Source organism: Amborella trichopoda, chromosome 9 (assembly GCF_054954075.1).
Source record: "Amborella trichopoda isolate Santa Cruz 75 chromosome 9, AtrichopodaSantaCruz75HAP2 v2.0, whole genome shotgun sequence".
Lineage (NCBI taxonomy): Eukaryota > Viridiplantae > Streptophyta > Magnoliopsida > Amborellales > Amborellaceae > Amborella > Amborella trichopoda.
The window spans coordinates 1,669,008-1,684,307 of record NC_142344.1 but is presented as its reverse complement, the minus strand read 5'-3'; the positions used below and the strand labels follow the sequence as shown (position 1 = coordinate 1,684,307).

At 34.6% G+C, this 15,300-nt stretch overlaps 1 protein-coding gene across 20 annotated transcripts; it reads left to right on the top strand.

Annotated features, from left to right (window-relative positions):
• Positions 1-1,229: 1,229 nt before the first annotated feature.
• Positions 1,230-14,456, top strand: RLF (reduced lateral root formation). 20 transcript variants are annotated; one of them, XM_088846935.1, is made up of 9 exons: positions 1,230-1,399; positions 1,705-1,780; positions 2,096-2,210; positions 4,012-4,097; positions 6,518-6,592; positions 7,084-7,507; positions 9,447-9,581; positions 13,789-13,839; positions 14,227-14,456. In XM_088846935.1, exons 5-9 carry the CDS (start codon positions 6,560-6,562, stop codon positions 14,298-14,300), a joined length of 717 nt encoding a protein of 238 aa, XP_088703061.1. In that variant the 5' UTR covers positions 1,230-1,399; positions 1,705-1,780; positions 2,096-2,210; positions 4,012-4,097; positions 6,518-6,559; the 3' UTR covers positions 14,301-14,456. The 20 variants fall into 20 exon arrangements, with proteins under 20 accessions (XP_088703061.1, XP_088703056.1, XP_088703064.1 ...); XM_088846930.1 differs by having other exon boundaries at positions 6,456-6,592; XM_088846938.1 differs by lacking the exon at positions 1,705-1,780 and having other exon boundaries at positions 4,033-4,097.
• The last annotated feature ends 844 nt before the right edge of the window (positions 14,457-15,300 follow it).

The following is a 15,300-nucleotide window of genomic DNA, read 5'->3' as shown; positions in this document are numbered from 1 at the left end:
TTTTTAACTTTTTTTTGTTTTGACATATAAAAATGGACACAGAGATAATAACAGAAACTATTTGGTAGAGCCCTAATAGAAACTATAACGGATATGTATGTAATTTTCTCTTATACAAAATTGTCAATTGTATATGTATAAAGAATTCGAATTTACTTGCTACCCTAGGGTTTTTTACTACACGTGTGTTAGTAATTTTTAAAAAGATGATTTATAAAAATACACAAATTAATTTATTTTTATTTTTAAAAAATTAATGATTTTTTAAATATCTTTTTTATAGCATGTGCTCAAACCGGTCTACAACGGCCGCTTCATTGGGCTGACTAGAACTGGTTTGACCACACAAGCCCTTATTTAGCATTATTAGTATTTTTAATTATGATGGAAACATTGCTTCTTATATAGCATGGAAATGAAAAGATATTTTTCATGTTTTGAAACCTTGATTGGTGGGGCAAATCGTTCATCCACATATCCGTGTCAAGTCATTAGAATAGTGATCTAGGATCAGATTTGGATTGGTCTAATTCATGATCCAAAAAAGTATTAAAAAATAGAAATAAAATAACTATCAAGCTAGGGTTTGTATGGTGGGGAAGTAGAGGGGACTTAAAATTATTAGATGAGCTCAAAGAAGAAAACAAAAAATATTTGTATGGATTTTAGGGGAACTAGACGGGAGATAGGGGTTTATATGGTAGGGAATTAGAGATGACCTAAAAAAATATTAGATGAGCTTAAAGAAAAAAACAAAAAATATTTACTTGGATTTTAGGGAAACTAGAAAAAAAACAAAAAATACTATCTCATAACCAAATTCAACTTCTATTGGAATTTACTATCCCGATCGAGAATAGTTGGTTTTTGAAACGCCTAATTGCATTCTTGCCATAATTAAAAGTTGGAAAAAGTTTATAGAGGCTCTAAACAATTTAGTTAGAGTGCACCTTTAAAATTTTAGAAGACGTTGTTTTGATTTTCAAATTTCATCAAATTGATCTTGTCAACATCAAGATACATCAACATGAAAAAAAATGAATTTCAGTTCCATCAAATTAATCTTGATGTAAAATAAATTTCAATTCCATCAAATTAATATTGTCAACATCCAGATACATTAACATGCACTTTTTGACCGTTAATTTTCTAAGATTTATAAATTTTTATGGATAAGCTCGATTTACAAACCGCTCCCCATATATAACCACGCTCGATCGTAGCTCGCCGTCCGTGTCGCGGGAAAACTCCACAGTATCGCGCGTGGAAAGCCCTTGCACTGTTTAGCTAGGGTTTTCACCTTTCGTAAAATTACTCAGCCGCAGAAAACCAGAGAGAGATCAACTCAATCAGCTGAAGAAAACCCGAGGGAGGCCTCGACAAGAAACAAGGAGACCAGGTAGGTTTCAATGAGCCCATTTTTTCCTTTTCTATATATGTGATTGAGAATCGATTAAAGGAATAAACAGAATCAAACTTAGCAACTATATATTTGAGGGTCTCTCTTGTAGGTTTGAGAGTTTCTACTGAGCTGTTGTCTGTAAATTTCTTCGGATGTTACTTTTGTTTTTTCTGTTCAGAAATGAAATGGCATTGAGCTGATAGCATATAATATTGTTTCTTCTTTGTGTTCATATATTTGCTCGTTGTGGATATTTGGAGTATGGGGTTTATCAGAGATTTTTTTATTTTGTAAAATCTTAGTTGTGGATATTTGGAGCATGGGGTTTATTGGAGATGGAGAAATGTTACGGGTTTAACTGATCCAATTGCTTGGAATGTAAGAAAATCTCGCGTTTACACACTCACTCTCTCTTCAATTCCCTCCTTTGCCATATGGGAGCACAAGCCCCCAGACTTCTATTTTCAGTAATTTATGTTTTCTTGTCATCTTTATGCGCTATTTTGCAAACATTACAGAGTGCTCTTTTTGTTTAATTCATTTTTTTTGGGGATTTATTCTTGCTGTAAATATATTTGCAATTCCTATAAATATTTTGATCTAGTCTGGTTTCATGACACATGCTTTTTTGGTATGACTTGTTGGTTCATAGATGTGGTTCTGTTATTTATCATGCAACTCCTTTTTATTTAGAGCCCATGAGGTCGCCAGTTCAATGCTTTTGATTGCAAGGAAGGAGGTCATTGTGCATCTTCATAGAGACGTCCAATTTCTTTCAAGCCATAAGGATCGTAACTTGGCAACCATAGTAAGTCTCCATAATATCCAACCCAGTGGATAGATAGGTGGGCTGTATATTGCTCATATAATACTTTCACAATGGGTGGCATAATCCACTCATATCTGAAGGCTTGAAGATATGATGCCCATACTGATGAGCCACCTTTAGTGAATGAAGATGTTGGCCCCTGATTCTTCATCATATGTGCACATTGTGCAGCTATCCTTTTTTGGAATGCCCCTGATTTTGAGATGATTGATCATGCAAGCCTTGTCCCACCTAGCTAGCCAACTAAAAGCTTGTGCCTCCGGGCTCTCCGAGAGACTTCAACTTCATTCTTATTTGACGCACTTGGCACATTAACCATTTCACCCTAAAAACATCTATGTTGTAGCCACCGGATAAGCTTAAAAAACCTTTCTTCAAAATGAACCTGGCATTTGGAAGCTCATAGAGGACTCCTTTCTTCAAAATGAACCTGGTATTTAGGTGCTCATAGAGAGCTGAATTCTAGGAGTTCATGATTCTTGAAATGTCATCTAAAGTTTATACTCTAGACGTCTTAAATCCCAACTTCCCCGATGGACTCAGCAACAGCGGCATTAGGATCAGAGGCCAAGATGAACAGATTGTGGAATCTTTCTTCAATTGTTCATCAGCTACACACAACTGATGCCATGGTTGAGTCCTGTTACTGTCCTAATTTGTACCTGATGTTTTTGATAAAATTGGTCTCGACCTCATAAAACCATGCCATGGACCAAAGGCCATGCTCAGTCTACTTCTCGCCTTTGCAAACCAGCCAAGCGTACTGCTAGCTTTGTCTATTGTCATGTTCCATTGTATTGGTTTTTTGTTTAACTTTGAAAGTTTGATGATTGCTTGTTGTCTTATCCATTGAAAGAGCTAGTCTTCATCTTTACCAATAAGTTTGGGGGGTTTTATTCTCAGATTATTTATGAATGTGTTTTTTTTTTTTTCTACTTATCATTTTATACTACTTCTATTTTTGTCTATTGGCATGTTCCACTGTATTGGTTTTTTGTTGAACTTTGAAAGTTTGATGATTACTTGTTGCTCTGAAATATACTCTTGTGCTCTATTCCCATTTGCAAAAAAATGGTTAGGCCATGCTAGTTATTTATAATACTATCTATAATAAGCATAATATCATGTGGGGACCTTTAGATCACAAGCCATTGTACTCGTCTAGATATGATAAGGAATCAATTCTCATTCTTGCCATTTGTTTTGCTTCTTTTTCTCAAAATAATTGTTTTTTTTATGATGACCAAAATTATTATATATTCACAAATTGATTTGTTAAGTCGATCCTTTGATCAAAAGGTTTCCTCCAAATTGATTCTTAGTTCTACACATTCAAGAGAAGCAAATGGCTTAAAGTGGTCCCGTAAGGAACATTCGCTCAAAGTTACTTACCTATAAAACAACTGAATATCATACATGATATTTCAAAGAACATAAAAGTTGGCTACCTATAAAGCAACAATATATGGTTATTTTGTAAAAAACATAAGAGTAACCAGGGGCTTAACCAGCTGTTGTTGGGGTAACATGAGTCGTTTTAAAAAACACTCAACATAAAGTTTTCTTTCTGATATGGATAAGCTCGATATCCACTTGTAGCTTTGGGGGCAGCCTTAGTTTTTTTGTCATATTTCTGATTAAGCAAATGTTTTTATTTCCACTTATTTTCTTTCTAAGAAGATATATGATGTTGATGATCTTTCTATATGGATAATATGATGCAAACTTCATATTTGAAGCACTCAATTTTCAAGAAATACAAAAATTAACACTCTTGTAGATAATTGCACCTGAGATTCAGGATAGAAGAATGAGAGGAATGTCAAGGGGAAATCACTTTTGTGTTTGTACTTTTGTCAAGTACAGGTATCTATTTTTTTCCTGTTACATTGTTTATGTTCTTGATTGGGACAATGAAAAGGTTTGGATTTATTTATTGAATCATTAGGCTTTAAGTTTCTGTCTGTGTGAGTGCAAAGTCTCAGTTTATATGTATTTTGTAGTTCTTGGTTACTAATGTGTGCTCTCATATTTATTTTGTAGTCATTACTTGATTGGTTAGGTTTTGAGTTATGTTATGGTAACAAATGGTAGCATGTGTGCAGTAACCACTGGCAGCATGCTATATCTTGTTGAGTCCATGTCGCCTCCAATTCCTTAATAGTCTTGTTTTTATGAAGGGTTTGCAAACAAGCATTGGAGAATGTAGAAAATAATAAATCTTGCTTTCGGAATTTACCTTTTCACATGCTACCCTTGGTATTGCAAGTATGTCCTTTATGTTGCAAAATGCAAATTATGGTAGATCTTATGTGTTGGGGCCCAAGTTGCATGTGAAGTGTTATGGTGATTTTGTCTATTACCTTTTTCATTAGAAAGGGGAATATTGTACTGTTCGTAATCACTCAAAACTTCACCACTGCCTGCAGTCTCTTAAGGCTTCACTTCCCTTTTAGCACACCATATTTCTGCTTCTTTGCAAGCAACTATGAGAGTGAGCTACTTACACCATAGACCTTTAGGGAAGCAAACAGCAAAGCAAGCCTGCTGGGCAAACAAGGAGTTTCATGGGACCACATCATTAGAAAAATTTTATATAAGTTAGCATGTTGTGTTTCTTTTTCATTTTTATCTTCTTTGGTTCTCTTTATTCCCTCAACAATGTATATGTCTGCCTGCTTACACTTAAGGTATGACTGTGCACATATTTGCAGCAATGAAAGACTGCTAAGTGTTAAACACACACTCACACAAAAATGTAGTAACTGATGTGTTGCAGAAGACACAATTCCTGAGCATTTCATGTCTCTGGCTTTGGGTTGTTCAGTGCACTGATGTGACCATTAAATAGCTATCTTATATCTACTGAGATTGGTATTCAAGTTACTGCAAATGATTATGCATATCAGTCATCTAGAAGATAGTAGCTATTTAAGGAGGGGTCTCCACAATGCTATTATCCACTATTAAATAGCTATTATCTTCTGTCCACAATACTAATTTGAGGAGGGGTCTCCAAATCTTATATCTACTGATAAAGAACATGCAAATCTTATTATCTTCTGTCCACAATGCTAATTTGAGGAGGGGTCTCCAAAGCAGGTGGCTTCATAAAATCACGATAGAGGTCTAAGATTGCATTCAACACACTATTAAAATGCCGACTCACTGTCTCGCCGGAATGGCCAAAATCATGACCAATTTTTTGATTCTTCAAAATGCTGCTAAGAGTATGTAAGAACATGACCAGCTCCTCTTCCAAGGTTACCCCTATGGTATCTCGTATGTTGCGTCTCTCTTTGAGAATATCTCTAAGTACAAAGAAGGTCCTTGGACTCATTCTAATTTGGTTGTAGCAATCAACATCACCGTTGATTCAAAACATGGTTTTGTTTACCCGAGTATTCAAAACATGGTTTTGTTTACCCTATAATCCAAAACATTTCCTTAGTCTTTAAAAGGAAAAAGTCAAATTAGATGATTGGACCTAATTTTGGAAGGTGGCTTTGACTCCCTCAAGAGAATAAAATCTCTTTTTCATTTGTTTGCACATTGGATTACCGTTTCATTTTTCATCCACCAACGCCAAACCCAATGGAGTCGTTATTTACTATTTGCCTCTCTCTTACCCATCTTCTCTCATATTGTCCCTCCATTCCTCCACAAAAACCCTACCAAACCCTGAAATACCATATGTTTTTCCCGGTTTCAAGCTCATGCTGATGCTGTTGGTAAACATATTATTTTCTCATGAGAAAATTTATAAATTCAGAATTTTCATATTTATCATTAATGTATGCTGGGGACTTCCCATAATTTGGTCCTTTTTCTTGCTATCCTTTCTGGCGTGATTTTGATATTAGTCTCAACTTCATTTTGATATGTATTTTCTCTGGTGAAGTATCGAGTTAGTACCTCATTTTTTTTTATAAAGAGAATAAAACAGGGAACAAGATCTTTTTAATTTTATAATAAATTGAATTTCTTTTAACTCTTTGGTTATGTGGTCTTGATAGTCCTTGATGCAGGTAAATGGCTAATTTTAGTTCACATTGCACGTAATTTGTGGTGTAATTTAGGTTATACCAAAGACAATAATAGGTTTTATGGGGTTAGATTTTTTTTTTGGTTAATTGATATCTGATGTATACCTGAATAAACTTGCTTTACTGTTTATTTCTATGAAGATAAAAGAAAATTCTGATGTATAATTGCTGTGAACAGGTGTTTTATAGTTGGATCGTATAATTTATTTTGTGAATTATTTGGATTGTTCAAATTCATAGTAGGAGATGCCATAGACAACTAAACAATATTTTCCGCAAGCAATGGAAGGTTATAAAGACTTTTCTTTTTGTCAGGCAAGTTATACTTTCTCCTGAATTTTTCTATTTTATTCATTCATTGCAAATTTGTTTCAAACTGATCAATCTGATGTGTATTCATTTATGAAAGCCTGATTATTGAACATTGTGACTATTTATGCCTTCTATTTGCAATTTACTTATTTTTGTTCAATTGGTTACTTTTTTTGGACGAATTTCTTAATTTATTTTTTATTTTTTGGTGAATTATTTTGTATGTTTATATTTCCATTTAATTTGTGGTATTTCTTCTTGTTCGGTACAATTTTATTGATTTGTCTTTAATGCATCGTCATGAATGAATTCTTCATTCGTGTGTCAAATTCATTACGTCATACAATATACTACTCATTGTGGATATTAATGTACTTAATTATTGTTTCTTATATTTGGTTGCGGTCATTTTTTGCTTTTTGGGAATCATAAGTCTTACTTGGAACTTGGAAGTCTTCTAGTATGTTTGTTTGGACCTGTTGCGTTGTTTTTAGGTTGGAGATGATGTCAATGAACACCAGTTAGAATCTCCAAAAGGTATGCCTAATATCAGTAAAGTCACAATCAAGGATGGATCTTCAGAAGATGACAAACATGAGGGGCCCACTAGTAATGTTCTTCCATCCCCAGTTGATATTTCGCCAAATACAAGTCTTGTAGACAATGGTAAAATTGATGAATTGGTTGCTCAAGGTTCTTTGCCTTCTATGACTGCTAAAATGGAGCCCCCAAAACCAATATCCAGTGAGGTATTGGGATCAAAAATGTCTGAAAGCTCTAAAGATTCAGTTAAGACTTCAGACACAAATCCATTGATAGCTAGCAAAAGGCCTAGGGTGCGTACAAAGGTTCCTTTTGAGAAGGGGTATAGCCAAATGGACTGGCTAAGGGTTACACGCACTCATCCAGACCTTGCAGGTACTTGAAGAGTGCTTATGTATTTGGATTGATGCATGATTAATGTAGTCTGCAAATGCTAGAAGATTAGATGTACAAAGTGATGCTTTTATGTTGTTTGTATTATAATTTGGAAATTGTTACAATTTTTACAATCTATGGCTTTCTTTTCTTTCCTTTGGATTGGTTTGTGACCCTTAAAAGTTTCAATTGAAATCTACTGAATAAACATAAAATGTCATTTGAAACCTGCATACTAGAAGATCATATTCTATTTGGCTGATGTTCCTCTATCGCGGTTGCGATTATTGGCTAAATCGGAAAAGAATCAAGATATGTAGTGAAGAGACATTTTATCTCTTAAGTTAGTTTAAAGGTTTGATTGAGTTAGTTTAAAGTTTTGATTGTTGAATAAGAATCATCTTGAAGTGGTTGGGGTCTTTTTGAAGTAGTGTCTTCAAATTTGAGAGCGATTCATTTAAGGAAAGAGATGTGTATTTTCCTAATTGACAATAATCATAACTTCCTGTCCAAAAAACGAAGAGACCTGGATTTGATTAAAAAGATATTGGTGAAAATTCATTTTCTTGAGGCCTTGAAAGTGAAAACACATTTGAATACTAACTTTCAAATGGAAAGTATTTGTTAGTGTATAGAGGCCTAGCTTCAAGGACTAGAGGCCTAGCTTCAAGAGGACACTTTTAAAAAATTCAACAACCCAATGAAAATGACAAAATATAAAAGAAAATTCGACAGGAACAAAAAGCTTCCGCTTACAGTTACGACAAGCCTTCAAGAGACGCAGATTGGAAATTTTCTCTCTTCTAAGGGGGAAATTGCCCAAACAAACATAACTTAAGTTACAAAATTCGGCAAGATTCAAATTTGCTTCTCTACGATGAGAAATCGGATATTTCTCTTAGAACTTTATAAAGAGATCAACTTTCCTATGTTGATCCTCTGAATTCCATCAATTTCATTACCTTGAAAATAAGGAAAGAAGAAAGAGAAAATGACAAAATATAAAAGAAAAATAGAAACAAAATTGTTCTTTAACATATTAACATCTGATTTGGGGCTTTTAGGTTTTGTAACTGATTGATGAGAGCGAGAGAAAAATGAAGAACAAATAAAATGGAAATGAGGTTTTTTTTTGCTGAGAGTGGTGGACTAAGGCAGCGAGCCTCCGCTTGCCCTCTCTAGGAATTCGGGTCCACCATGGACCGTCCAAATATTTGGATGGTATAGATGTTGGAGGCCGCACAAATTGGTACCAAAGCATTTTCCATATACCCACACACATATACGTGTCTGTGTGTGTGTAGGTGTGTGCACGCTTGTGTGTGTGAGCTACAAGAAAATCATGGGGATGAATATTGTTATGAGAATCATATTGGGGGCTTACTTGTAATCTTGTGGTAGAATTTTATAGAGGGTCCGGAAATTTTTGCTCGTGGGCTAGGATAGGTTTTATACCCATCTACAAATTGATGTTTGGTGTGGTACTTACTCTGTTGTTCTTACTGTTTCTTTTACTTGGGGTCACTTCTATTTTTTAGAAACATCTGTAGTCGCCTACTTAATCTCTTTTGCTGCTGTCTCAAGAGCATGCGTGGCCATTATTGTTTTTAGAGATATTTGAGAGAGATAGAAGGGAGGAGGGGAGAGAGAGAGAAGTGGGCCTTTCACAGCGTCAGTTAACGACAAACTGGGGTATACGAACCCCAGATATCGACGCACATAAACGACACACCACCATGACAGCTGATTAAGCTGTGTGCGTGGCCTTTATTTTGATTGTTTACACGTATAGTTGTTGTTTTAAACAGGAGTTTAATTTATTAAATTTTTGTGTTTATCCTTCATTCTATTGAAAAGCTCCAAATTCATTCTATCTAGATTGTTCTCAATGGAAAGGAGTCAAGCGTACATTATATTTGATATTCCTTGTACATATCAGGATTGAATGGGAGATCTAATAGAAGGCTCATCACAATGGATGAAGTTAAGCAACACAAAACTGAAGGTTCAATTTGGACAGTCTTGAAAGGTCGTGTCTACAATATTTCCCCATACATGAAGTTTCACCCTGGAGGTACGTTCCTTGCTGTTTTCTTTCCTAATAGGAATTGGGCTTGGCTTGTGTGGTAACGAGTTGACGTCAAGCAATGCTACATCTCAAGTTCGATTCCTACCACTGGACTACCCAAAAAAAATATTTTTTTCCCTAATATTACAAAGAAAAACATACACTCAACAGATTTAACAGAATACTAGTATTTTCTTTAATGACGGTAATGCTTTAGGTGCCATTCCTGGTCTTTAGGAAGCTGTTCATTGTGTAAAAAAAACATGTTGACAACTTGGACATTATACAAATTTGCAAAGAGACCTTGCAAATGTCCACTCATGCATGCATGCTTATGGAGCTGGCATGTATATAATGGGACAAATATAATTGCAAATATGGTTAAAACATTTTGCAAAATTCAGTGTCAACAGTTTGGGTAGTACCATGGAAACGGGTTTGTGATGCATACCTGGATATGTGTGCAAACATGTTTCCAAACATGCAGACACCCTTAGACATTGTGCAAACAGTGCATGAATATTTGTGTGCATGAAAAACTGTAAACATATATAAGATAGAAATTTATTGCAAAATATGACCTAAAGCAGCCCATAGGAGGATAAGGGTGTGATACATATGTCCACCAATGGAGTTTTGTTATTTAAGAAGGCCACATGCCTAGGAAAGATTAGATCAGCAGTGTTAACAAGGTATGGGCTCGGATACTTGATCCTCCAAGACAGTATTTCACATGCTCTAGAACCCGTGGTTTGTGGTTTATAAAAACGAGCACGCGGGAATTGTCTTTCTAAAAGGATTGAGCTGGAGGGGACAGAAAAGAACATCAGGGAGATTTTTTTTTGATAAAGGTTAACATTGTATTACTGGGAGTACATCAGGGAGATTTTTGAGTGAGATGACCAATGAAATTTTGGTTTCAGCAAAAGAATATATCAATAGATCTCGGCATGTGACATGCATAAGGCTATACGCATTATACCTGTTTATTATGAGAACTTCCTTGCATCACTTATTTACATGAACTGTGATTTCTGTCCAAAACTTACTAAATGGATATGCACGTGGGTTACACCAGAAATTAGAAGTTGACCAGGCAATGGATGCACTTGGAAGTATTGGCTGCAAATGCCGTTAAAATTTATCTGTTAGGCTGGACTCAGTGTTTGCATTTTGTTCCTCCCCCAATATTTTTGGAATATGGTGCTGCCACTAAAGGACCAAACTTTTTAGCTGAAAAAGAATTGTTCTGGCATATTCATGAGGATAAAGTTTGAATTCATGATTCTAAGAAATGATAAAACAAATATAAAATTAGGGTGCAGTTGGCATACGGATGCATCCATAGTTGTAGAGGTAAGGTGCACCTTCAAATTTTATCGTGGTATATAATTTTGATGTAAAATGTTTTTAGGATTATCTCAAAATCTATTTTTATATCTAATTATAAAATTTTAATTTTAAAAAATGGTTAAAATCAAGTAGATCTATAAACATTTGAAAATCTTGAAAATGGACGGTGTAGATAATATGTTGTAAAATGCACTATTTCAGAGACTTAAAATCTTTTTATTTTTCATGGTCATGCATCTTGATGTCGAGATGAACAATCAAAGGGCTTTTCAACATTAACACTGCTTTTTTCGATGGATTTTTCCGATGTAAAAAGCATGTCCTATTACGCCTATTCCTAATCTAAATGGAATGTAACGACGTAGGGATCCATAGTATCTATTTACATATGTTCGACCCTTCTCATAACGATAATGTACATATCCCTATTCCTTCCGACTTGGTCCGGTATGGAACGAACTTATAATTTGATGATTGAGTTGATTCCATGATTATAAGTTCCTAACTCCAGCCCATTCCCATTGATTCCTGTTTGTTCTCCCAATAGCAATTGAATTTGGCCCAATCTTTTACTAAAAGGATTGAGCCGAATAAAGAATGGGATCCCTATCTATTTGCATCAATATTCAATATGTATATTGCAACATTGAATGAGAAATCCATTTTCTTCTCTTTCGTCTTTAAGACTAATACTAAGTAGCTCAATGTTTCTATTGTCTATTGTTGGATTCATAATAAATCCTTTGGATCTTTGGGATTGGTAGATCATGACAGATTTTGTAGTTTTGAATCGTAGATGAAACCAAGGGTCACAATTCCTTCTACCCATCCTGTATATCCTGAATATTGTCCTCTTTGTTTCGTGTTGGAATCTAGACTTATTCCAAGAAAATAAATTCTACATTATAAGGTTGCATCCTTATATAAACTTTTTCCATAAAATTAACTATTGGAATTTAATTGAAAAAAAAGAACTTTACCTTAAATATCGAGGCCGAGCCTCCCAACTTTGTGCTATGTGAATTAATGCCTCCATTGCACACCCCAAATTGAAGTACCCAAATCAGATACAGGTTTTATGTTCTGGTTATCAGTTCCAATATGTTGTGGTTGAAATTTTTTGGGTGAATAGTAAATCCGAAACCAAATCTCAAAAATCTCGAGATTTTTAGTATGTTTTGTGAGAAGCGAGCCTATGATTCAATTAAGAACCAAAAATTAGACTTAGGAAACAATTTTTGTTCAAGATCAAGCAATTGTTGCATAGATTACAACTTCTCTAATTCGGCCAAATGTTAGGGCAAAATTTCCGATCTCCCATATCTGACACATTTGAAACTTTTTTTTCCCAATCCGATCAAAAGATCGTCCAAAAACGAGCATGAACCTGGAATTGGGCTCGATCGAAGCATTGGATGAAGTGGAATGTCAAAGAGGAGGGGGCAGATTGCTGTCCCTCTTATATCTATCAAATATTATCTAACTCGGTGAGTTTTGATTACTCGCTGAATCAGCCAGAGAACTCGTTGAGTTCTATAGTAACTTGGGCAAGTTGCTACAATAATTCACCTGATTACTGTAAGCACGCTAGACCGAGTTGGGGGAATTTATTTCTTGACAGAGTGTTAAGCCTGATTGGGTGGTACTTTTTCATATAGGTTGCTTAAGTGGCTTGAGATTACCTCGTTCGGGGTCTAAAATCCAAAAAGTGTGTTCCATTAAAATCTGTTGTTCCACGTTTTGAATCTAGGACATGTGGGTCATTTGTCCACACTTGTTTTATGGGGCAAGTGTCCAAACTACTCAGACTACCCTTCTACTTGTTGGAGATTCCATACGCAGAGCACATGCGTTTTGGGCATCATTTAACAAGAATGGTCTTCTTAAAGTACCTACATTGTTGATAAATTGGTTGATTGACCACCTTAGTGATATTTTCTGTTGGCTTGACCATTTTACTGAAATTCATCAAAGGAAAAAAAAAAAGCAAATAAAAAACAAGGGGTAAAGCCTGTTTTAGGCCAGGGAAGGACATGAAAAACGCTTTTGTTAACAAATGCAGATAAACTAGGGTAAAAATTAAAGGATAATTATTGCCTCTTAATTTAGGAATTTAGTAGTTAGGGCTTCAGTGGCAAAGGGGAGTTAGTAACGGGGAGGTAAAGCTCAAGAGCTCGATAAACTTATTAATAGTGCTGATGGATTCTGCTTCTTGTGGAGGGTGACTCAGTTAAAGTTAAAAAGCATTAGCAGCAAAAGGAGCTACTCCCTCTTGGCAATGAGCTCTTCTCTTTGAGGAAGCCTTTTATGTTTTTCTCAACAGTTCACGTAACTTTTGTCCCTCGTCATGAATCCTATGATCTTGGAGAGGGAGTGACCAAATCCTCGTTACGTGAAGGTCACGGCCATTATTAAAATGCCCAATTTTGTTTCAAATCCTTTTTGCTTTTTTTTTTCTTTTTGACAATCAAGTATGCATTTTAATATGGTAAAGCTGATGCATGTACCAGTACATTTTTCACATGAACTTAAACATGGTTTCACTAATAATGAGAAAAACTCATCTAGAACATTTAGTATGTGGGCCCTGTACATTGAGCGCCTCCTAGGGCTCCTGTTTGCTGTTGTGGACATTTTCTTGAAGCAATACTTTCTTTTCTCATTTTAAAAATTACAAAGTTTGTATACTCTATTTACATGATATTTGAATGATCCATATATATATATATATATATATATATATATATATATATATATATATATATAGAGAGAGAGAGAGAGAGAGAGAGAGAGAGAGAGAGAGAGATATTCTAGAGCACCTGCATAGGTTGGTGAGCTCATTTGGTGTTTTCTCATGCAGGTGAAGATATGCTGATGAAAGCTGCTGGAAAGGACTGCACAACTCTATTTAGTATCCAATGTGAAGCTATTACTAAATTTTTGGTTTGTGAATTATGTTTATCCAAAATAGTATATGCTCCCATATCGTACATTTACTCCCTCAGATTAAACCCTATCTAGGAGTTTTTTTTAGGATCCAAAATTTTGGGGATGTGACATGATCCACATAGCGATCAACCTTATAAAAGAAAAGGTAAGATTTTGGTGTTTAGGAACCCAATGCCCATTGTTTTGTTTTTGAAAATTCATCTGGTTATTCTAAGGTGGATTCTGAAATTTAAAATCAAGAAAATCTTTCAAAGTATGGAGGAGTATGTCTGCGCTCAGCTCTCGCTGGACAATGCTACATGCTCGCTTATGTTTGTGGTCGGTAGGATTCCTTTACCTGATTATTCAGATAAATACCATGCTTGGGTCAATGCAGAGTTTTTGCTGGAGAAATGCTTGGTGGGCATTTTGGATGTGAGCTGATGATCCCAAGGCTGTATGAGCCATGTTATTCTTGTGGGGTGAGGAGAGTGTAGATTCAATAAATGTGTTCCATAAATTGTTTAGCAAATATCTGTTCATGCACTCAAACAATTTTGACATTAACACAAAAAAAAAAAGCCACCAACTTTGGAATCCTATAATGTCTAGGGCAACTCCATTTTGTGAACGACTCTCTCTCTCTCTCTCTCTCTCTCTCTCTCTCTCTCTCTATATATATATATATATATATATATATATATATATATATATATATATATATATATATATATATATATATATAGAGAGAGAGAGAGAGGAAAAAACTTATATAAGGATGCAACCATTTAATGTAGAACTACGGATGCACTTCAAAAATCCATCGTAAAAGGTAGTTTTAATGTTGAAAAACCTTTTGATTGATCATCTCAACATTGAGATGTATGACCATGAAAAATAAAAAGATTTTAAGTCTAAAAATAGTGCATTTTACAACATATTATCTATACCATCCATTTTCAAGATTTTCATATGTTTATAGAATTATTTGATTTTAACCATTTTTGAATTTCGAAATTTAAAAATTTATAATTAGATATAAAAATAGATTATAAGATAGTCTTATGAACATTTTACATCAAAATGATATATCATGATAAAATTTGATGGTGCACATTACCTCTACAGCTACGAATGTATTAATCATTGTTAGAAAAACTAGGCGCTCTAATTACGTACTGCCCGGTTAGATTGGAACTGGCCGGTTCTAGTTTTGAGCGATTTTGGTGATCAACCCGTATTTAAAAAAAAAAAATTCAAAAAAATGTATATAAGGTTTCAAAAATAAGGAATTTGGTTTGTAATGCATTTTTTTGATAATTTTTATGTTATGGCAAAGATTAAAAATTGTTTTTATCATTAATGCTCACTTGAATTAAAAAATTAAGACGTTAAAATATATTTTTTTCATTAATTTTCAACTTCATTTAAAAGTGAATTGTTT